Raw genomic sequence first — 24,419 nt, 5'->3', positions numbered from 1 at the left:
CCTGAAAATTTTATCTGACCCTCACAGACCCCCTGAAACCATGCATAGACCCCCCCCTATGGGTTCACAGACCCCCAGGTTAAGAACCCCTGGTCTAAAGGTACTGTGTAACAAGATGTATGCTCAAGTCAACAAACTTAACTTCTGCATTTCAAATTTTCATTGGCAATGGAAAAGCTGAGAAACAAAAATATCAAACTTCCACAAAGTACACTTATAGTGTAATGGTGGGAAACTTATTTTTGGGGTTTGCTGTGTAAAACATCATGCTAAAATAAAAAGCTGAGTTTTGAACAGCAGAATTTTAAAAAAGACAAAAGGGTAGGAGGCTCTAAAATTATTATACATTACAGTGGAATAAGATCATACGAGCTATTTGTGAGAACTCTAAATCTGCTAATTTTTGAACATTTAACCTAAATCTATAATGATCCTTAAACAATGGGGCTTGTTTACTAATATGGGAACATATTAACGAATCTGAATAGATACTGATGTGTACTAATGCAAGTTATGCCCTTAGGAAATTAGCCTCATTGACTATGGGATTTGTCTGTTCTTTAACCAATTGTAATAAGGTTGCATGGTCATATAACCTACCTGGTAAACTGGAATCGCTGGTGTGTGAGGAAACTTATTGTGTATTCCAAGCCAGAAAACAAGAAGAGATACAGAAAATATACTAGGCCAAGGACTTTCAGATTCTGAAAACCTGCAGAAAAAATAAAATACAAAATTATATTAAAAAAAGACTTAGTACCTCTTCTACTAAACCGCACTAGCGGTTTTAGCGCTGGGAGACGCACTGAATGACCCGCATAGCGTGATTTAGTAGAAGAGGGGGTTAGCTCTCAGCATTAAAGTGTAATAAAGCAAACTCAACACAGCTTCATCTTACTATAAAATACCTTTATGTGAGTGAATAGTCCAGACACTGAACTGGAATGCCCATGCCTCTGTCTTATTTCAACAATGCTGTCTCATGTAATGGGACAAAAATAGAACCCTAAATGGAGGAGGTACACAAACAAGCTAACAAATAAAGAACCTCCCTCACCCCAAGAAGTCTACAAAGATTAGGGGAAAGAGATGAAGTCCAACTCCAAACTAAGTAAAAAATAATAAGAGTAATTCTGTAATTTAAGAGTATTAAACGGACAAGCCCTCAGTCACACAGCAACCTCTGGAATCTCCAGGGAAAAGCTGTCGCGGGTTTACACCCAGAAAGGTGTTAACTGCGAAACATCCCCGGGCTTGCTCCGGATTAGAGAGTTGCGCGGGGACAGAAATCCCACCCGTCCCCACCCGTCCCCGCCAAAGTCCCACCCGTCCCCACCCGTCCCCGTGAGGAATCCCACCCGTCCCCACCCGTCCCCGTGAGGAATCCCTCCATCCCCACCCGTCCCCGCGAGGAATCCCCTCCGTCCCCACCCGTCCCCGCGAGGAATCCCCTCCGTCCCCGCCCGTCCATATAAACTTCAGAAATAGTTATTTCATTTAATTATGCTACTGAATTAAAGGCTCTGGTAGAAACCCATTTACAAATAAGCAAAAAGACTTTATTAATTTGAAAATATTAATTGGGAAGAATACATACTTTGCAAATGGGTTTCTACCAGAGCCTCTAATGTTTATAAATTTTTATCAACACAACTAATATACTACTTTATCCTGAAGCAAAATAAAAAAAAGAAATATAATTCTTTTCCTACCTTCTGCTTTCCTCATGTTCTCATTCAATTCCTTCCATCCACTGTCTCTCTTCCTTCTGCATCTTCCATTTGCTCTGTTACTGTACCTCTCCCTTTCTTCCCCCTTCCAAATTGGTCTGGCACCCATCTTCTTCTCTCCGCTCCCCCCATAGTCTGGCATCTGTCTTCTTCCCTGCCAGCGTCTTCTCCCTACTCTCTCCCCCATTTCCTTTCAGCGTCCTTCTCCCCCCATCTTCCCCATGTCCTGTCAGCGTCCTTCTCCCCCCTCTGTCTTCCACATGTGCTTTCAGTGTCCTTCTCCCCCCTCTGCTTCCCCATATCCTTTCAGCGTCCTTCTCCCTCTCTGTCTTCCCCATGGCCTTTCAGCGTCCTTCTCCACCCCCCCCCCGTCTTCCCCATGTCCTTTCAGCGTCCTTCTCCACCCCTTTGTCTTCCCCATGTGCTTTCAGCATCCTTCTCCCCCCTCTGTCTTCCACAAGTGCTTTCAGAGTCCTTCCCCCCCCGCCCTTCCCATGGCCTTTCAGCGTCCTTCTCCACCCCTTTGTCTTCCCCATGTCCTTTCAGCGTCCTTCTCCACCCCTTTGTCTTCCCCATGTCCTTTCAGTGTCCTTCTCCACCCCTTTGTCTTCCCCATGTGCTTTCAGCATCCTTCTCCCCCCTCTGTCTTCCACAAGTGCTTTCAGAGTCCTTCCCCCCCCCCGCCCTTCCCATGGCCTTTCAGCGTCCTTCTCCACCCCTTTGTATTCCCCATGTGCTTTCAGCGTCCTTCTCCCTCCTCTGTCTTCAAGTGCTTTCAGAGTCCTTCCCCCCCTCCTCCCGTCTTCCCCATGGCCTTTCAGCGTCCTTCTCCACCCCTTTGTCTTCCCCATGTCCTTTCAGTGTCCTTCTCCACCCCTTTGTCTTCCCCATGTGCTTTCAGCATCCTTCTCCCCCCTCTGTCTTCCACAAGTGCTTTCAGAGTCCTTCCCCCCCCGCCCTTCCCATGGCCTTTCAGCGTCCTTCTCCACCCCTTTGTCTTCCCCATGTCCTTTCAGCGTCCTTCTCCACCCCTTTGTCTTCCCCATGTCCTTTCAGTGTCCTTCTCCACCCCTTTGTCTTCCCCATGTGCTTTCAGCATCCTTCTCCCCCCTCTGTCTTCCACAAGTGCTTTCAGAGTCCTTCCCCCCCCGCCCTTCCCATGGCCTTTCAGCGTCCTTCTCCACCCCTTTGTATTCCCCATGTGCTTTCAGCGTCCTTCTCCCTCCTCTGTCTTCAAGTGCTTTCAGAGTCCTTACCCCCCTCCTCCCGTCTTCCCCATGGCCTTTCAGCGTCCTTCTCCCCACTCCTTCTCTACCGCCCCGGGTGCAGCACAGCCGGCCAGGTCCCCTTACTTTTGTGGCACTTCCCCGACCGACTGACAACAGCCCCGGTCCGACAAACCTCCCTGCCCTTAACTGCGAATCTAAATTACCTTATTACAGCTGCTGTAAGAAGATAATTTAGATTCGCGGCTACAGGGCAGGGAGGATTGTCGGACCGGGGCTGTTGTCGGTCGGTCGGGGAAGTGCCACAAAAGTAAGGGGACCTGGCCGGCTGTGCTGCAACCGGGGCGGGGTGTGGCGGGGCGGACCGCCCCCTCCCTTGGTAGCCACTCGAACCGCGAGGCTACTCTCCTCCTTACCTGCACTGCCTGCAGCACAGAGCCAAACGGAAGTCTTCCCGACGTCAGCGCTAACGTGGGAGGGAGGGAGGGCTTTGTTTAAGCTTTGTTTAAGCCCTCCCTCCCCTCCGACGTCAGCGCTGACGTCGGGAAGACTTCCGTTCGGCTCTGTGCTGCAAGCAGAGAAGGTAGGGAGAAGAGCCACGCGACTGAGTACATCCAGCCCCGCAGGAACCCCGCGACCCTCGGAGGCGTCCCCACGGGATCCCCGCGACCCTAGGGGGCGTCCCCACGGGATCCCCGCGACCCTAGGGGCGTCCCCACGGGATCCCCGTGACCCAAAGGGGGAACCCGCGGGATGCCCGCGGGTCCCGCGGGATTCCCGTCGTCCCCGTTCCCGTGCAGCTCTCTACTCCGGATAATATTTCTAGTGCCTAAATAGTGCAAATGTGCAATGTGTGAAAAAACTCAAATGAAAAAAACACACATTATCAAAATAAAGAAGGAATTCATCTCTTACCCCTAAGCTGGGGGCCAAACCGGAAAGTTGGTGTCCAAATCCAACCAAACTGGTTTGGTTGGATTTGGACACTAACTTTCCAGTTTGGCCCCCAGCTTAGGGGTAAGAGATGAATTCCTTCTTTATTTTGATAATGTGTGTTTTTTTCATTTGAGTTTTTTCACACATTGCACATTTGCACTATTTAGGCACTAGAAATATTATCCGGAGCAAGCCCGGGGATGTTTCGCAGTTAACACCTTTCTGGGTGTAAACCCGTGACAGCTTTTCCCTGGAGATTCCAGAGGTTGCTGTGTGACTGAGGGCTTGTCCGTTTAATACTCTTAAATTACAGAATTACTCTTATTATTTTTTACTTAGTTTGGAGTTGGACTTCATCTCTTTCCCCTAATCTTTGTAGACTTCTTGGGGTGAGGGAGGTTCTTTATTTGTTAGCTTGTCTCATGTAATGGATCAGAAGCTTGATTATTCTACTGCAAGCAGGAAAGGAAACTTACCCAATGCTTAACAGCCAGAAAGAAGCAATTACTACAAAGTAGTTACGTCAAACTTTGGGGCTGCCCCCGCCAGGAAGAACAGATGATTTGACTGTCAAAATTCCTGCATAACCTTCAGATACTGCAATAAGAGTCTGTGCACATCCAACAATTTCAACATGATCACTTTTTTTTCAATCCCAAGGGAGTGAAGGCAGGCAAGCATACACAGGGCCTTGAGTTAAACCACACCAGAATCCAAAATTCTGAGAAATGGATCTCAGCATGACAAAGTCCATAGTTCCGACATTCACTGGGCTAAGATAATTGTCATCAAAAACACCATTTTGATGGTAAGCTCCAACAAAGAAGAGGTTCATAGGGTGCTCTAGCCAGTCTGCTGCACTTTCAAGCAGGAACTGTCTTCTTTGTGACTCTGTACAGCGCTGCGTATGTCTGATAGCGCTATAGAAATAATTAATAGTAGTAGTAATAGTACATCTGGATGTGTGGCTACAGTGCTCCTAATAATCCTAGGCCCTAAACATGAGAGACCTACAATCTGAACTTTCAGGGAGTCAACCACTAGACCTTTTTCCCCAACTTTCCTGCAGGAAGACGATCACCACAGAGATTGGTGCGGAGTTCAGATCTTCATTCCTCTCAGCGCACCAAGCCTGGAAGCGCTTCCAGGCTTTTGCATATACAGCTATAGTCACCTTTTCCCTACATTTTTGAAGGTTAAAGACCACTGTGTCCAAATAGTCTTTATGTGCTAGCACCACACCAAGCACTCAAGAGCCAAGACATAAGACTAAAGCATTCCAGATCCTGCAGGGTGATTGTGCCCTATGCAAGCAGCTATGCCCTATGACATGGAAGTGTGAGATCTTGATCCCTTTGTAGATGGACCAGGTCTGCATGCCACAATTGCACTGGTCAATCTGGTGCTACTAGAATCACCAGCCCTTGGTGCGCCATAATCCTGCAAAGAAGTCTTCCTATCATGGGTCATGGAGGGAAGGCATAAAGAAGATCTGCCTTTGGCTACGGTTGAACTAGGGCGTCCAGGTCTTCACTTCCTGGCTCGTATCTTTGACTGAAGAACCGAGCTGCCTTCGTGTTGGCTGCTGATGCCATCAGATCAGATTGCGGGCACCTTCACTGATTCACAATGAAGGTGAAAGCTTTCTGAGACAGTGTCACCTCCTGGATTTAGGGTCTTCTTTCTGAGGAAATCATTTTGCACACTGTCCACTCCCGACTCATGTGCTACCAAGAGCGTCAAGTGATGGGTATCCACCCATTGAAACAGCGTCTGGGCTTCCAAGCATAGAGTAGCCCTCTTGTTGCCCCCCGGTGATTGACATAGGCTACCGCTGTTGCGTTGTCCAAGAAAACTCATACCGCTTCACTCTACAGTGCGCTCCCGAATGGCTGAAGCACCAGGCAGATGGCACAAATTTCCAAGTGGCTATTGACTATTTCATCTGAGAAGAGGACTTGCGTCCCTGAACTGAACGTCCCTCACAATGTGTGCCCCAGCTGTATAGCCCAGTGTCCATAGTCAAGATCACCCTTGCAGAGATGCAAAGAGGAACTCCTCTGGTGAGAGACTGAGGCTCCAACCACCAGGCTAGACTGTGACGAGCTTCCACTAACCAAGGTAGCTGCTGCTGGTATCCTTCTGTAGGCATCAATGGGAGAGGAGTGCATCCTGGAGCAGACGTAAGTGTGCCCTTGCCCAGAGGACTACGTCTGTGGTTGCAACTATTAATTCCAAAGTTAGTATATAATGCCAGATCATCGGAGCAGTCGCGCGCTGAAACTCCCATATCTGACACAGAAGCTGCTTTTTGTGGGTTTCTGGGATGAACACCTTGTGTCAAACCAGACTCCCAGATACTCTAAGATCTGCATCATCTCCAGTTGGCTTTTCCGGGAGTTGACCTTCCAGCCTAGCTTCTACAGCAGCTAAAACACTCTTTAAACCTATAGACTGTCTTCAGATTCTGACTGGGCTCTTAATAGCCAATCATCCAGATAGGGATGTACTTGTATGCCCACTTTGCACAGGTGTGCTGCAACTGCAACTACAACCATTAACTTGGTGAAGGTTCCATGGTTCCATGGGCAGCCCGAAGGGCAAAGCAGAAAACTGGAAGTATTGCTCCAGCACAAGGACACTTCCTGGGCTCTGGAACACTTCCTGGAAAAATTGGAATGTGTAAATAGGCCTCTACCAAAATCAAGGAGGTGAGCAATTCCCCCGGCACCACTGAAGCAAGCATCTACTGCATCATCTCCATCTGTAAATGGGGTAAGGGCCACATTTACAGTTTTGAGGTCTAGAATTGGCCTCCAGTCTTCTGAGCTCTCTTGTGCATGATGAAAGTATATCCAGCATCTGCCAGAGCCCGAGTCTTCCTCTGGTACGGGTTCTATGGCTTCCAGATCCATGAACTGTTGCTCAGACCTAAGCTGCTGTTTCTGGCTTCCCAGCCAAAGACTCTAGAAAAAGATACGAGAGGGAACAAAAGAACTCGAGTTTGTACTCCTCCTGGATAAAGTCCAGCAACTAGTGGTGTGTAGCAATCTCCACTTCAGCTCCCTAGTAAGCTGATAACCACCTGTCTATGCATGGAGGCTCGGCTGATGGCTTGGTATCATTAACTGCTTCTTGGGAGCTGTGGCAGAGCAGGATCCTGAAGATTGGAGGCACCTGGCCCCTTCGAGTCTTTGTCTGGAGCCTTGAAAATATCTCTGGCCTCAAGACCCTCCCAAAAACTGGCGATATCATCTGGAGGTCCAAAAAGTACCGCAACTTGTCCCCCCATAGGGGCTCAAAGTCTGTTGTGTGGTAAAGACTGCCGCTTGTGATCCTGCACACTGGCCATAAGATCATCCAGACATTTTCCCAAAGAGTAAATGTCCCTTAAATGGTAAATTACTCAAGGTCGTCTTGGAGGAGAAATCCCCCACCTACTGACTGATTCATAGCATCCTGCAGGTGGAAATGGAATAAGCAGACATTTTGCTAATGACTCTGAAAAAATCATACAGAGTATCAGCTACATAAACCACTCTAAACATTAGAAACTGGTGATCCCTCCTGGCAATTGCCTCTGGAACATGGCGCAACTTGAAGTAGCCAACCCGGACGACAAAAGACACCACTGGAGCTGTTTTTTAAACTCAAACCATGTAGCGGTGCAGAATGGAAATTATAAAAACTTTATTAAAATTTGGGAACCATTAACGTCCTTTTGTCATGATTGATGCCATTTTTCTAATATTTTTCTATTAACTATGTAAGATAAGGGTTGGGTGAGGGGTGGGTTTCTATTATATTATATGAAAATAAAAATAACTAGAGGGATTTCAGGATTGGAGGGGGAGGGTTATATTTGTAATTATAAGATATAATGATAAGATGTACAAGTGTTTAAATCTATTATATTTGTTGCAATTTTGTACACTTGATGAAAGTTTTAAAACGAATAAAGAATTAAAAATAAATAAATAAATAAACTCAAGGCCATGGCTTTGGAGATCAAAAATCAGTCTGTGATCCTGGGCATCCTTTAAGACCATGCTGCCTTCACTGGGAAGGGAGGCATACTTAGTGACCTGTGCCACCAGGGAATTCACTTTCCGTGGAACAAATTGCTGGTTAAATTCAGCAGTCATCGGATAGAACCTGCCATGGTTTTGGGCACCTGAAGGGGCCCCTCTGGGATAAGAAGGCCCCTCTTGATGAGAAGGAAAACAGGTGGTCTATGCTTTTGTACTGTTTATAAGCAAGCAATGTGTAGTAGAGGACTGCGGAGTCTCTATCTTTAATTCCTGGAGGGATTCCATGATCACCTGCAAAAGCACTGAAGGCTTGAACAGCCTGTGCACAATCTGGTCCTCTCTGAGATTAGGGGCCTCCACCAAATCCAGATGTAGCTCCCCTAGAGATGAAGCAGCATCTCCTGCTACAAAGGACCCTGACTGGGAGAGTAAAGGCACTGAAAGAGACCTCCCCGTCTTGAGTATGGCACTGCTGCTGGGGAATTGCTCTCTAAGGGAAAGGGACTCCGGTGCCAGCATAGCCACAATCCCTAAGGATTCCATGTGGCCCTTATTAATCCTAGAAGCTTCAGACATCATATTGATGAATTCAGGGTGGGGGGAACCACTGTCCAGGATGTCCAGACGTCTCCTGTGGATGCTCATGAGCTCTCTTCTGGGGCTTTGCAGCAGTGCCATGGCTGTGCTTCATCAGGAACGCACTTGCACTGCTCCCCAGCTCAAACCTGGCCTTTTTTTTTTCTGGCACTCGCATAATCTGGGCACTAACACCCTCCCCCCCACACCGAGGGACTAGAGGGGGCTAAGCCAGCGGCTTCCACTACCTCTCACGTGCCACACGGCACATGGGACACGGACAATCCTCAGATGGCCATCCATCGCAAATCTGGCATGAATCCAAAGTATCCTGGCATGAGGAGTCCATCCCATCTGTTTTTAATCAAAATCGAGGTGTTTTGAGGCAGATAGAGGCTTTTGTTGTCAAATCAGGAAATCCAAGATTCCAGCCATGGCAGCAATTTTACCACAAAAACAGCCCACTGAAGCTACACTGGTGTCTAAAAACTAGCAATTTGGGGATTTTAGAAGTAGGAAAACCTGACTGTAACCCCAGAACCCCCCCCCAAAAAAACAAAAAAAAAAAAACAACAACAACAAAAACCTGGCTCCTACCATCTCACTTGAAAAGAGACAACTAAGGAATTGGAGGACAGCCCAGAGGGATGAGAAGCATAAGAAAAGAATGCTAATAAGACTCTACAAGAATTTTCACAAAAAGGGATTGACTACCCACAGGTTCAGGAAGTGTCTGTCACACTAGATACTGCTGTTCCAGTCTCCATCCACACCCTGCTAGTTAATAAGTACATATGCTCACAGCAGCAAACCAAGAATGCTTTATCATTTGCACAGTGCATAGAAACATTAAAAAATGATGGCAGATAAAGTACAAACCACATGACCCATCCAGTCTGCCCAACTACACCATCTACCATAACTTCCTCTCCTTTAGAAGTACTGTATCTTCCTCTCTTTTAAAGGTCCTATCCTCCTTTAGAGGTCTTCTCCTTTAAAGGTACTCTCTTCCTCTCCTTTAGAGATCCTCTGTTTGGGCTAGATTCACTAACCTGCCTGAATTGGAACAATCCATTTCTGATTTGGGCAGGTCCGACTGATTCACAAATCAGTCATATTCAAATGGGGGCGATCGGAGGAACACCCCCATTTGCGAGCAGGGATCGCAAATGTGCGATCCCCGCTCATGCACAGACCCTGACAGTAGTGACAGGAGAAGCAGCCTCCTGTCACTGATGTCAGGGCTTGTAATTTTTTTTTTAATCGGGCAGGTATTTGTGTGTTTTACACACGCAAAATATCTGCTCGGTTAAAAAAAAAATAAAGCCCCCCCCCCCCCCCGGAACTGTTTCCTCCCTCCCCAAACCCCTACAAAATGCCCCCCCTCAAACGCGGCTCCGCCGATGCCCCACATAAGGCAGGAGGGATGCCAACTCCCTCCTGCCATGTGAAACCCCATCCTGATCTGGCCAGCCCACCTCCCTCCCTCCCTGTAGCTCTACCTAAGCTGGCAGGCCGGACGGCTGGGCCCGGCCCACCCGCTCCACTCCCCTACCTTTAAGAATCGTTGGGAGCAGGAGGGGGTGCTCATTCCATCCTGCTCCAGGCCTCCTCCGAGGTCAGCAGGATGACCGGGTAAGGCCCACTCCCTCCCTGTACCTTAATATTGTTGGGAGCAGGAGGGTTGCTCAGTCCCTCCTGCTCCACGCCTCCTTCACTGACGAGTGCGGCCTTAGGTCACGCCCCAATGCATCATCTGATGCGTGGGGAGGGGCCTAAGGCCCTGATTGGCTGAGGCGCCCCCGGGCAGTACACGATCAGTTTGCTTAGTGAATCTAGCCCTCTGTTCCATACTTTCTTGAATTCACATACTGGGAGGCTATTTCACACATCCATTTCCTTAGATTACTTCTGAGTCTATCCCCTTTCACATTCATCCCATGCCCTCTCATTCCCTTCAGTTGAAAGATACTCCCCTCATATGTATTTATGCCTTAGAGGTTTTAAAATGTCTCTATCCTTTTTCCCCTCCGCTGCCTTTCTTCTAAAGTATACTTTTTGTTCCATTATTGCAAAAACAAAATACATACATCTAGTAAAAAAAAAATTTATAAAATTACATACTTTCTCTGGAGGGGGAGTCTTTTCTTCTTGTGACTGCAGAGAATTGAAATAAACGAAAAGGACTGATTAAGTCCACAGCTTCTTGAAAGCCAGACATAGCTGAGGTTAACTAAACAGAAGAGAATAGGATTAATGTGAGTGTGGCAATCAGAAAATAAGATTCAACACACGTCCTGTTAGCAGGGACAGAAACTGAATTTCATCACCCATAGGTGCCAGTTCTGTGGGTGCTTGAGCATCCCCCTAATATTAACCAAACTCCTTGAATGTGTCCAGGGAAGAATAATTTCTGCTAGATTTAGCTGGAATACAAATGGTTGGGAAAAATTATGAATATTAATATCTAGATTACAGATAGTATCTGTCCTATTTACAATAGTCAATCTTTTTTTTAATTAAGAAAATACACTTATAATATGGAAGAAAAATTCACTTTCAGTTATTTTCATTGGTAGACAAATATCAAGCAGAATCAACAGAATAGACTAAAATTTAGCTCTCAAATACCTGCAATATCTCACTGTCCAAGCACCAGCTCAACTTGTTTTTTTTATATACCACCTATCAAGGTTGTCTAAGCAGTTATTCAGGTACTCAAGCATTTTTCCCTAACTGTCTCTGTGTGCTCACAATCTAATATACCTGGGCCAGTGGAGGACTGAGTGACTTGCCCAGGATCACAAGCAGCAGCAAGGGGCATGAACCCACAACCAGTGGTGTAGCCCAGGGTGGTGCCGAGGGTGGTGGTGCCCCCACCATGCCCTCCTTTCCCCTTGTACCTCTTTAAATCTTTGCCAGCCACAAGCAGCATCTCCGGCCTGCTGCTCACATCGGCGTTGGCTTTCCCTCTGATGTCACGTCCTGGCTCCGTGATCTGGAAGTGATTTCAGAGGGGAGCCAGGCCAGAACAAGCAACGGAGAAGTTGCTCACGGTGAAGATTTAAAGAGGTACAGTGGGGAGGGAGGATGCGAGCGTGGTGTGGGGGGCAGAGAGGAGCCGGCGTCCCCCATCAAGACGGCTCCCAGGGCAGTCCACACCCCCTTAGTACGCCACTGCCCACAGCTCAGGATGCTGAGGCTGGAGTTCTAACCTCTATGCCACAAACCAATGCTGTGCTCAGGTTACTTCTTACTACGTATAAACAAGGCCCAAACTAGTTCTCCAACGACACAGCCAGCTGAGTTTTGTATAACCTCTGATCTATACTGTATTCTATTTTTGTTTCTGATAATTTCCTTACATTTTGTTTTTGGGTAACATCAGTTCCATCCCTCTTTTCAGTCTAGATTCTCCCCAGTTTTAGGTCAAATATGGTTTTTACCATTCTTAGTTTAGGGTGCTACATTATCTTTTATTCTTCAAAGTTATTGCTTTTGTTAACAATGCCTATTTTTCCTATCAGCATTACTCAGTAATTTTATTTACAAGTTTCAAAAATCACACCAAAAAAGCAGACCACAACCAGGATCCAAAGGAGAGGAACAGAATGCTAGCACAGTCCTTATAAGATCTTGATAGAAAATAAAAACAAAAAAAAAAAATAATAAGGTGATACCCACGGCAACAAGAGGGCATCCGTTCAAACTCAAGGGTGGGAGACTTCATGGTGACATCAGGAAATACTTCTTCACCGAAAGGGTGGTTGATCGCTGGCATGGTCTTCCACATCAGGTAGTTGAGGCCAGTAACGTGCTCAACTTCAAGGGACGATGGGATAAACATGTGGGTTCGCTCCGGGGAAATGCTTAGGGGGAGGGTTCTTTTAGAGGGAGGGTTCTTTGAATGGGCAAACTTGTCAGGCCGACGGCACTTTTCTGCCGTCATACTCTATGTTTCTCTATGTTTCTATGATAGCTTTTGGAAGCCAAAGCCTCCTTTATCAAATCAGGACAGAATGGGCAAAAGATGACAATATCAGAACAGATAAGTGAAACATAAAAACACTCCAATGGCACTCTGTCAGGAGTGGGTAACCTGTGACCTGCAGGCTGAATGTAGTCCCTGAGACCATTGGAAATATTCACAGAAAACATTAACCAGAGTTTTGGTGATTTTAAATACTGTATTTCGCAAATATTTTCCAGAATAGCCAGTCTAGCAGTTTATTTCCGTTGTTTTTATTTAAAGATTTATTTATTTATCTCAGGAGGTCTATGAAGCTCTTTGTATTTCCAGTTCCCACATTACATAATATTGTGACCCACTAGGGGTAGAGTACTGATATTCATGCAGCCCTTTGTGTATAAAGATTGTCCTCCCCTGGTCTAAGTGGAGAGGCAGGGATAGAAAGAAAGAGATGGAAGGGAGTAGACCTCTATGGTTTGCACTGTAATGTGATATGGCGCAACTGCAACAGGAGACAGCATCAAGACATTATTGTCACAGGCTAATTTTATATCCTCAGAAGAAAGGGGAAAAACTCATGTTATGGAGTACAATTCAAAGGACACAGCCAACAACTCCAAACACTAGGGAGCAACACCCTCTACTGGGTAATCAAAAAAAAAAAAATATCGGGAAAAACCCTTGCAAGACTGAATATATAACATAGTAACAGATGGCAGATAAAGACCAGTATGGTCCATCTAGCCTGCCCAGCAAAATGACTGCCTGCTGCTCTGCAGAATATGTAGGTTACCTTCTCTGTGCCTATTTTTAGGCTTGTACCACAGATTAAGAACATAAGAACATAAGAGGCTGCCTCCGCCGAGTCAGACCAGAGGTCCATCTCGCTCAGCGGTCCGCTCCTGTGGCGGCCCATCAGGCCTAGTTGCCTGAACAGTGTCCCTGACTAATTCTGTACTGTCTCTAATCCTATCCCTATAAACCTACCTCTACTCCTATCTATACCCCTCAATCCCTTGGTCTTCCAGGTACCTATCTAAACCTTCTTTGAAGCCCTGTAGCGTACTCCTGCTTATCACATCCTCCGGTAGTGCGTTCCATGTGTCCACAATCCTCTGGGTGAAAAAGAACTTCCTGGCATTTGTTCTAAACCTTCCCCCTTTCAATTTCTCTGAGTGCCCCCTTGTACTTGTGGCTCCCCATAATTTGAAAAATCTGTCCCTATCTACTCTTTCTATGCCCTTCATGATCTTGAAGGTTTCTATCATGTCTCCTCTAAGTCTCCGCTTTTCCAGGGAGAAAAGCCCCAGCTTTTTCAGTCTGTCAGTATATGAGAGGTCCTCCATACCCTTTATTAGCTTAGTTGCTCTTCTCTGGACTCTCTCAAGTACCGCCATGTCCTTCTTGAGGTACGGCGACCAGTACTGGACACAGTACTCCAGGTGCGGGCGCACCATTGCACGATACAGTGGCAGGATGACTTCCTTCGTCCTGGTCGTGATACCCTTCTTAATGATGCCCAACATTTTGTTTGCCTTCCTTGAGGCCGCGGCGCACTGCGCCAACACCTTCAATGATGTGTCTACCATCACTCCCAGGTCTCTTTCAATGTTAAGAAGTGTTATTTTAGCACTAACTCATGCTATTTTAGCCATTACTACTACTACTAATCACTTATATAGCGCTGAAAGGTGTACGCAGCGCTTTTCATTTTGACATTTATAGAAGGTCCCTGTTCAGAAGAGCTTACAGTCTAGTTTAGACAGACAGACATGACACATAGGGTTGGGGATGCAGAACCCAAGGTGAAAGGAGCTAAGAGTCGAAAGCACTTTCAAAAAAGTGGGCTTTTTTCTCATCTTCTCTCTCTATTGCAGTCTTGGTTGGCGGCTCCGCCGGTTTTCTGTCGCCGTAGTGTTTTGTTTCGCCCCCTTTGGGAAGTGTGGCGACAGGTGCTGCCTTTTTGGTGGCAGGATCCTCATGTTAGTGTGTTATTGCCTCTGACGGTAATCCTTCCTTTCTTCCAGGGCTCCTTCCCTCTGTCTTCGGGCGCTGGCGGGCTCGTGGGTTTGAGTTTCTTTTTCATATGATGCGGGATGATGGGACGTTGCTCTCTTACGATGAGTTGATGCGTTGTGGTTTGCCTTCTTCGGGTCTTATCTTTGCTCATTGTCAACTCCGGCATTATGTACAGTCCCTTCCTCGGAGTTCTCTTTCTTTGGATTTTGGGATTAGTTTTCGCGCCTTTTTGGAGGGGGGGAGGACTCTGTCTCGGGGATCTCGGTCTCCTTATATCATAAACAGCTTGGGGTTCTTGGGCCTCCGAGGGATTTTACCTTGGTGCTGAGGGCTTGGCAGAGGGATTTGGGGCGGGAGCTCGGGGTGGGTTTTTTGCTTCAGGCTATTCGCCGTATTCCTACTTTGATGTATAGTGCGGAGCTTCGAGAGTGCCACTTCAGGACCTTATTGAGAGCGTATGCCTCCCAGAGCCGGGCCTACCATATGGGATGTGTTGATACCCAATACTGTCTCACCTGTCATGCGGAGGTGAACTCTTATTTTCATGGTCTCTGGGAGTGTGAGAGTATTCAGAGCTTTTGGGGGGCTCTGGCTTCCTTTCTTCAGGGTCTCCTACAGGTTTCTGTTCCTGTCTCTGCATACCTTATGCTGTTCGCTCATTTTTCTTTGTTTTCTGTGTATACCTCTGCGGAAAAACTGTTTTTGAGCAAATGTTATATTTTGGGGAAAAAGTGTATATTGAATTTCTGGCTGGCGGATGTCCCTCCCTCCTTCTGGTACTGGAGGAATAAATTACATGCTCTTCTAGGATGGGAGGCCGCGTTGGCTTCTTCCTCCCGTCGACGGAGCAGAGACTTTGTTCATATTTGGACTCCTTATTTGGACAGTTTGTCTCCCCGGGTTCGTAGTCGTATCTTAAATAGACTGCAGTTGTATTCCCTTTCACCTGTCTGAGCTGGGGGGCGGGGGGGGGGTTTGGGGGTGTTGGGGGGTGTTGGGTGGGGTCTGCTTTTGGGGGGGATTAGGGGGGTGGGGCGTTTTGTAACCTGAGAGGACATAAGAGTCCAGTCCTCTTGGGGGAGGGGAGCCCTGTTTTTACATATGACTTTGCCTGCTGTTTGTACCTGTTGTGGTTTGTTGCTTAATAAAAAAACAGATTTCACCTAAAAGTGGGCTTTTAACTGGGCCTTGAACACTACCAGAGACGAAGCCTACTGTAGGGATTCGGGCAGCTTGTTCCAAGAATACGGTGCAGCAAGGTAGAAGGGACAGAGTCTGGAGTTGACAGTTGAAGAGAAGGGCACAGATAGGAGGAACTTTCCAGCTGAGTGGAGCTCACGGAGGTGGGGTGCGGAAACATAAGGGGAGATAAGTGAAGAGAGATAGTGAGGGGCAGCTGAGTGAGTGCATTTGCAGCCATGCAGGTTACACTCCTCTAGGGAGCATAGTAATTGATGTGAGCTACCATTAACCTTTTCCTATCGTGTGTCCCGGCTGATGGGACATTCCAAAAATGTCGTTGCCATCATATGTCCCATGGCATGGGACATACAGTACATGACAGAAACACAAAATATTTGAATTTACAGACTTATGACTTATTTACATTATGTTTACAATAGCTGTAAATGATAACGGTGAATAATACAAAACTTTGCTAAAATAATTACGATTGGAACCAGCATAATGTAAAATTTATTACGATAGGAAAAGGTTAAAGACATGCAATTTTACTACTAACTCATGCTTATTCAGCACACAACCCATTTTATGCGCTCCTTTTACTAAGGCACACTAGTGTTTTTAGCGCGTGCTAAAATATCACACGCGCTAAATGCTAATGCCTCCATAGAGTTTGCATTAGTATTTTTCATTTAGCGCGTGGTTAGTGCCCACTAAAAACGCTAGCGCACCTTAGTAAAAGGAGGCCCTAATTCCTAATGACTGGTTAATAATAGCCCATGTTGATAACTGCCTCCCTTTGTTATTTGTTTTCCTTTGATCCCATCTTCTTGCAGCACAGGGATCCCCCCTGTGTTTATCCTGCACCTTTCTGAACTCTCATCACAATGTCCCCACCACCTCCGCAACCCAAGAATGCTATGTTCCCAGATTTACCACCTAAAAGGTTCATTAGAGTGTGAGCTTGCCGGGACAGATAGGGGAAAATGCTTGAGTAACTGAATGTAAACCACTTAGGGCTCCTTTTAGAAAGCTGCACTATGGCCTTAACGCGCGGAATAGCACACGCTAAATTGCCACGCGCGCTAGCCGCTACCACCTCCTTTTGAGCAGGGGGTAGATTTTTGGCTAGCACACGCTAATCCGGTGCAAGCGTTAAAAACGCTAGCGCACCTTTGTAAAAGGCGCCCTTAGACTATAAGTGGTATATAAATGCTTAAATAAATAAATAAAATAAAAGTTCCCTACTGCCCAGGGAGAACAGTCAGAGCCAATTCAATCTGCTGTGTAAGTTCTGGAAAGGGAATAACATCCTTCACGAAAAGTCTCACTCCCCTCTGCAGATAAGTAGTAGGATCAACAGGCAAATCCTGGAAAGAGGAGGGTCCTTCTTTACAGGAAGGAACAAGAAAAAAAAAAAGTACTAGAATAAATACTGAGAAGTGGTTCTGTAGAGTGAAAAACAGCACTCCTGGCTGCAGCTCAGGAAAAAAAAATAAATCCCAGCTGGAGCAAACTGGAAGCAGCTGGTGGTTACCCAGCAACCGAATTCAAAGCTTGAAGACTACTAACCTGGGACACTGCAAAGCAGTGAGTGACCTGTTCATGTGACCCATGATTACAGGTCACATATGGATAACCAGGATTCCAAGCAAAATGTTTGTCTTAGCAATATTCATCTAAAACACTGGGATTAGTCTCAATTTGAATGTTATTGATTACATCTTTGCTTGACCATTTTGGGATTTATTTTTTCAGTTCTGAGGAAAAGCTTTAGTAATTCAGGGTGTGTTCCCTTTATCTTGGGCTAAAGATCACATTAAGTGTTTAGGCTTAAAAATTCCAAGAAATTTAAACACATTTCTTAACTCTCTCTGTCCTCTTTAAAGAAACAGAGTGAACTTAATTGGGCTGTTGCAACCTTGTTCCATTTTGGTAAGGGTTCAGTTTATGATTACTACTACTACTATTAATTACAGTCAAACCTCAGTTTGCGAGTGCACTGGTTTGTGAGTATTTTGCAAGACGAGCAAAACATTCCCGCAAATCGTGCCTCGCAAACCGAGCGTTGACTCGATTTGCAAGTGTCACCCCCACCCCCCACCCCGATCTGGCATCCCACGCTGAGCACCCAAACAGCATCCCTTACCCCGATTTAGCACTGGCACCAGCACCAACGCATAGGACATGCTGTTGCCCGAAGATCCTCCCTCTTGGCTGGGCCTTGAACATTTGCACATGCTCAAGGCCTTCTGGTCTCGTTCTCTCCGAGATTCTCAGGTGCTAGGCGGGGGATGCTGGATCGCAGGAGGGGGCTACACGAGCGGGGAGATGCCAGATTGCGGGGGGGGGATGCTGGATCGCGGGGGGGCGTTCGCTGGCGGAGGTGTGTGCGGGTGGGGTATGGAGCAGTGCTGGTGGCCTCAGGGGGGGGGAGAACGAATCAAACTAGTTTCCATTCATTCCTATGGGGAAACTCGCTTTGATATACGAGCAATTTAGTTTATGAGCATATTTCTGGAACGAATTATGCTCGTAAACCAAGGTTCCACTGTATTTCTATAGCGCTACCAGACTATAGCTATCCACCTAAAATGCCTATTTTACAAATTCTCTTGATAGTTATTTCATTTTTTTTTTTTTTTAATTCTTTATTCATTTTTAAACTTTCATCAAGTGTACAAAATTCATAATACACACTTTTAATTAGACCACTTGAACATCTTATCATTATATCTTATAAATATAAATGCAACCCTCCCCCCCCCCTCCTTCTAATCACATTATTCATTATAAGACCAGAAATTACACAGATCCCTTTCAGACTTCAGGGTATATTTACTAAGAAATGATAAGCAGTTAGCCCAGTTTTGGCCTGCTCTAACCATAAGCACTAGCCTATTAAATCAGCCTATGTATTAAAAATCCAATGCTAACTGCTTAGCACAGGATGGGATAAGAATGGGGCAGGATATGGAAGGTGATTGGCCAGGATTCACTAAGCAAACGGATTGTGTACCAATCGGTTTGTGAGCCCTTTGCGACCAAATTTCCCTCCTGCACTATTCACTAAGGCCTATAGTGATCCGATCACAATCCTCCCATGCAAATTAGTAAAACCCCATGCAAAATAGCCAAGCAATTGATTCACTAACAATTGCTTGGCTATTTTGAATCGGGTTTTACTACTGACAAACCAGACTGCTGCAGACCTGTCGGTAACTGAGTTACCGACAGGTCTGTAGGTTTTTTGACAGGCCTGCCTGTCTTTTTTATTCATTTTTTTCCCATGGCACAGATATTTTGCTTGTGTTACACATACAAAATATCTGTCCCATAAAAAAATGAATAAAAAAGACAGGCAGGCCTGTCAAAAGTACCCCCACACATAAAAGCGCCCCCCAAGCACAGCCGCCCCCACCCCTGACTGGCATGGCCCTCACCCTCCATCCCCGTGACCAGCACGGCACAGCCTTCGCACCCCTCCCAGCACAGCCCACCCACCCCCAGCACCAAAAAGTTGGGAGGAGGAGGGGTGCTCAGTCCCTCCTGCTCTAAGGCCTCCCAACCCCCGGCCCACCCCTGGTCGGCCCAGGAGGTCGGGCCTGGCCTACCCACCCTGGTACCTTTGAAATAGTTGGGAGCAGGAGGGGTGCCCGGTCCCTCCTGCTCCTTCCGGCAAGGAGCTCCATATTCGGGATCAGGAAGGGTGCCCGGACCCTCCTGCTCCTATACTGATCTTCGGGAGCAGGAGTAAAGTCTTCCTGCTCCTGCTCCCCGGGCCGCTGCTGCGCAATAGCGGCCTTAGGCCCTGCCCCGGTACATCATCTGATGCACGGGGAGGGGCCTTAGGCACTGATTAGCTGAGGCGCCTTGGGCTCCTCCCTGGGTGTTTGGGACTTGGACAATTTTTTGGACAAGAATGGGATATAAAGATAGACAACTTAGCAGTCTGGACGATCAAACAGCTGGAAGTAGAAGTAGATGATTCTTGGGGAAAAAAAATATTTTGGATGTATTTTTCGAGAATGGACTTTGGACGACTAGCGCCTTAGGCCCAAAATAAGAAAAATTTGTCGGTCTAGTAAAAAAGTAGCATTTAATCAGTCCACTAGTGAGTGATGGGGAAGGAGACAGTAATAAGTTAAGTACCGTATTTTTCGCTCCTTAAGACGCACTTTTTTTTCCACCCAAAAGTGGGTGGAAATTTCAGTGCATCTTATGAAGTGAAGATACTTTTTTTTTTTTTAAATGCCCCACCCCGATATACCTTTTTAAATGCCCGCACCAGATACAGCTCTCCCTAGCATCAGTGAGCGCCCAGCTGTCTCAAGGTCCTTTGGAAGACTCCTCTCACTCTCACCCATGGTGTCCTAAGCTGCTTTCTGACCCAGCGAGAGAGGGCGTCTTCCATGCTGTGACTGCCGCTGACCTAATTACAGCAGCCTGCAGAGCGAACTGAAGCACGTTGCCTCTGCCACGGTCCTGCCCCTGATGTCAGAGGAGGTTAGCGGCGGTCACAGTGTGGAAGACGACCTCTCTCGCTGGGTCAGTAAGCAGCTTGGAGGTAAGGCCCCACCTGTCGCGACGGCCCCAGTGGGACGCTGGATCTGGACACCAGGGGGAGGGAGTGAGAGGAGGCTTCCAAAGGGCCTTGAGGAGGGGCAGGAAAACAGACTTGAAGACAAGGCAGATGCTGGACTAGAGGGGGTAGAGATGGGAAACACACTCAAAATGTTAGCAGAAGGATGATAGAGAGAGGGAAAAACCTGAAACAAAAGGGAGGCAGAAGAGAGGGGGGCAGATGTTGGACTTGGGGGTGTATAGAGGGAAGAGAGACTGCAGAAAGGTGGAAAGATTCTGGACCAGGGAGGGAGGAAGGAAGGAGAGAGAGAGAGAGAGAGAAGCAGAGAAAGACCTGGAAGAAAGGAGAACAAATGCTGGACATGGGGATGGGATGGGGGGTTGTAAGCAGAAGACAAAGGGGAGGCAGAAGAGAGGGGGGTAGATGTTGGACTTGGTATGTATGGAGGGAAGAGAGAGAGAGAGACTATGGGAGGTGCAGACAGAAGAGACAGAGGGGGAAAGACCCTGAGTAAGAACAGAGAAATGCAAGATCATGACAGAGGAGGGAGAGAGAGGGAGACCTGGAACAAAGGTGGTGGTAGGTACAAAGGAGAACTGACATTGGATCTGGGGATGATAAGCAGAGGGAAAAGAGACAGAGACCTGGACCCAAAGGGGATGGGGATGGATTGTGAAAGAAATGATGGATGCACAGTCAGAAGAAAGTCCAACCAGAAACTAATTAAAATACCAGACAACAAAGGTAGGAAAATTTATTTTATTTTCAGTTTAGTGATCGAAATGTGTCAGTTTTGAGAATTTATATCTGCTGTGTATATGAAAAATGAAAGGAAAAAAATTGCATTACAATTAGTAGGGGAGGGAGGACAGGGTGCAGAGCCTGGTAAGGAGTGTGGGGTTGGATGCAGAGCCTGGCAGGGAGTGGGGGGGGGGGCTGGTGCAGAGCCTGGTATATGTTAGTACACAATTTGGTTCAGAATGTTTTTTTTCTTGTTTTCCCACTCTAAATCTAGGGTGCATCTTATGGTCAGGTGTGTCTTATGGAGCGAAAAATACGGAATATGTCCCAAATGGGAGCAGAAAGAGATATATTGCCTAATGCTTTTTTAAGGATTCAGCCACAGGAAAGTCATCCCCATGAAGTACCTCAACTGGTCAAATAAAAAAACATCAAAGCTATTTTATGCAGATTCTTAAAGAATGTTCAGAGGAAGTAATGAATGATGATGATATTTTGGTAACAGCTGATGTTAACAGTGCTGTATACCAATAATCTGCAGTCGGCAGATATTAGATTGGTGCAAGAGCAACTTAGGTCAACTAATATGTCAGCATCTAAACAAAAACTGATATGTAACTTGACTGAATTGGTGGCACATTATAATTATTTCCAATTTGAGAATAATTTTTTTGTACAAACCAGGGGAGTAGCGATGGGAGTCACAGAAGCCCCCACTATAGCTTGTCTATATACAGTATTGTGAAAAAATTAGAACACCCCATGAAATATTCAGTTCTTTCTTAAGAAATGTTCACATATCGATGTCAAATCTTTTTTTTATTTATCTCTGGAAAAGAAAGTGATGTAATTGCAGGTAAACAACAAAAATTTTCCTTATCTGTACGAAGACAGAGAGCCAACCTTGAAGTAATTGAAATGGTAATTGTAAAAACTCACTTCTAAACTGTCTAATGCAACTCCTAGGAAATAACGATGATCCAATGATGACCTACTTAAACTTGTAACTATGTATTTGTAACTATGATCTATGGGGCTCATAATCAAAATTTTAAAACATCTATAAATCAGCCTAAGTCGGCACTTGGACGTCCTAATAGCAGGGACGTCCAGGTGCTGATAATCAAAAACAACTTTCTGGATATGCAGCAGCATTTCTAAGCTGCTGTGTGTCCAAACAGCAAAAGGGCATATTAGGAGGTGTGTTATGGGCAGGAATCAGGTGGGCTTCAACCTGGACATACCCCAGCCATAATCAAAGCTTTCCTAGAGGGAACTTAGACGCCAGCAGTTAGACCTGTTTGAGTTCCGTCTAAGTTCCACAAAGGTGCCCAAACTGAAAAGAAGACCCCCATCCCACCACCCAAAGAGTGAACCCCTGCCCCCAAAAAACCTGTAAGCTTCCTATCAGCTGATCATGGAAGAGGAATCCCCATCAGCTGAGCTGGTTGCAGGGATTCCTGGCAGCTCAGCTGATGGGGATTCCCCCTGCCAGGATCAGCTGAGCTGCGGAGAACTTAGACGCCAGCAGTTAGACCTGTTTGAGTTCCGTCTAAGTTCCACAAAGGTGCCCAAACTGAAAAGAAGACCCCCATCCCACCAGCCAAAGAGTGAACCCCTGCCCCCAAAAAACCTGTAAGCTTCCTATCAGCTGATCATGGAAGAGGAATCCCCATCAGCTGAGCTGGTTGCAGGGATTCCTGGCAGCTTAGCTGATGGGGATTCCCCCTGCCAGGATCAGCTGAGCTGCGGAGCCCTACACCCATAACATCCCCCCGACACCTCTGCCCCCCTCCACATTCCTGGGCTACCCTCCCACTCCCCCAGACATCCTCCCATACCTTTAGATGAGAAAACAGCAAGAGTGAAGCTCTCTCCCTCCTGCCTACAGGGCCACATGCTGCAAATGACGGGGCTTCCCCCTCCCAATTCATCTTGGGATGTGGTGGGAGGAGCCAAAGGCCTTGATTGGCTCAAAAATCCCAAGATGCAGTGGAAGGGGGAAACCCTGTCATTTGCAGTACACAGCCCTGTAGGCAGGAGGGAGTGAGCTTCCCTCATGACATTTTCTCATCTGAAGATAGGGGGGGTCCAGGGATATGGGAGGGGGGCTCAGAAATGTGGAGGGATGTCAGGGGAGGGGAGTGGAGATGTTAGGGGAGGTCGGGGCAGGATATCAGGGGGATTAAGGGGATGTCAGGGGGATGTCGGAGATGTCGGGAGAGGCCCGTGGATGTCAGGGGAAGGGGAGTAGGGCTAAGCTGCCTGGAATCCCTGAAATCGGCTCAGCTGATGAGGATTCCTTCTGCCGTGATCAGACAAGGTAGTTTGTGGGCACATCTACAAAATTTGCTTTTGTATGTTTTTCACATGGACGTTTTTATTTTTGAAAATGGGCAAAAAAGGTAGACATCCTAAGAACCAAAACTTATACCTAGCTCATTTTCAAAAATAAAAGATAGATGTATGGCAGGTTTGAAAATGGACATTTTTCCTACTGGGTTTGTGGACATCTTGCACAAAACGTCCAGCCTCAGACTTAGGCACACTTTCGATTATGCCCCTCCATCTGTATTAATATTGTACTGATCTACCTGTACTAGCAATTCTATTCAATGTCCATGTCAAACTGTTCATTGTAACTTCCTGGGTAACTGACTCAACCTCTGGTAAAGTAGTCTGACCTTGAACTGAATAGGTAAAGGCAGAATGGAAAACCTGATTAACATAGCATAAAAGCTGTGCAATTCTATAAAAGCATTATTCAGCATATAAAACAGAAAAAGCTTTATAAAAAATTATCCCCACAATGTGTACAGTTCTGGCACAGGAAACAAGAAAAGATCACATTTCCTGCTTAAATAGAGCCAAGTGAGTTTTACCCGATTTTCTTTGGGGAGCGTCTCCGGCAGAAAAATGAAGATAAATATCAAATCAAGAACTGCGAAGAGGAGAGCAAGCAGAGCTGGACGCACATAGAAGAGCTCTTCGTTGGCTGCATCTCTGGCAAAATAAGCACCAATCATAGGGCCCAGGGTGAATCCCAAAGAAAAAGCAACACCAATCATGGCCTATTAAGTGACAGAAAAACATCATGTTAATTCTACAATGCCACCAATGTCCACAGCACTGTACAAAATAAATCACAAAATTACCAAGTTCCTTGCTTCAAAAGACCTTACATGTCACATTTGAGGCCAGAGGGGTGAAGAGATTGCAAAAGATGGCAAATTCACTACTAAATTAAAACACACTGGCCTGAAATGTGACATCTGAGAAAACATTTTCTGAAGGGAAGTCTCTTTAATGTTAGAGACATTGCTCAATTTCACCGTGACAGTAAACTGAAAAACTATTTACTAATATTGAGTTATAGCTAAGAATGTGGTTTTTTTTTTTTCTTCTTTTCTTAAACAGCAAATT

General features: G+C 46.3%; 1 protein-coding gene across 2 annotated transcripts in view; it reads right to left on the bottom strand.

Moving 5' to 3' along the window:
• MFSD10 (major facilitator superfamily domain containing 10) overlaps nt 1–24,419 on the bottom strand; it is a 134,904-nt gene that overhangs the window by 68,209 nt on the left and 42,276 nt on the right. For both annotated transcript variants that reach the window (XM_033950473.1, XM_033950482.1), the window contains exons 5-7: nt 23,879–24,067; nt 10,624–10,732; nt 601–712 (exon numbers count right to left, since the gene is read on the bottom strand). In XM_033950473.1, coding sequence (XP_033806364.1) covers nt 601–712; nt 10,624–10,732; nt 23,879–24,067 — 410 coding nt within the window. The remainder of the gene's footprint in view (nt 1–600; nt 713–10,623; nt 10,733–23,878; nt 24,068–24,419) is intronic.

The sequence above is a fragment of the Geotrypetes seraphini genome, chromosome 1 (assembly GCF_902459505.1).
Source record: "Geotrypetes seraphini chromosome 1, aGeoSer1.1, whole genome shotgun sequence".
In the NCBI taxonomy this organism is placed as follows: Eukaryota; Metazoa; Chordata; class Amphibia; order Gymnophiona; family Dermophiidae; genus Geotrypetes; species Geotrypetes seraphini.
Note: the sequence above shows the minus strand (reverse complement) of the source record. Positions and strands in the feature narration are given on the sequence as shown.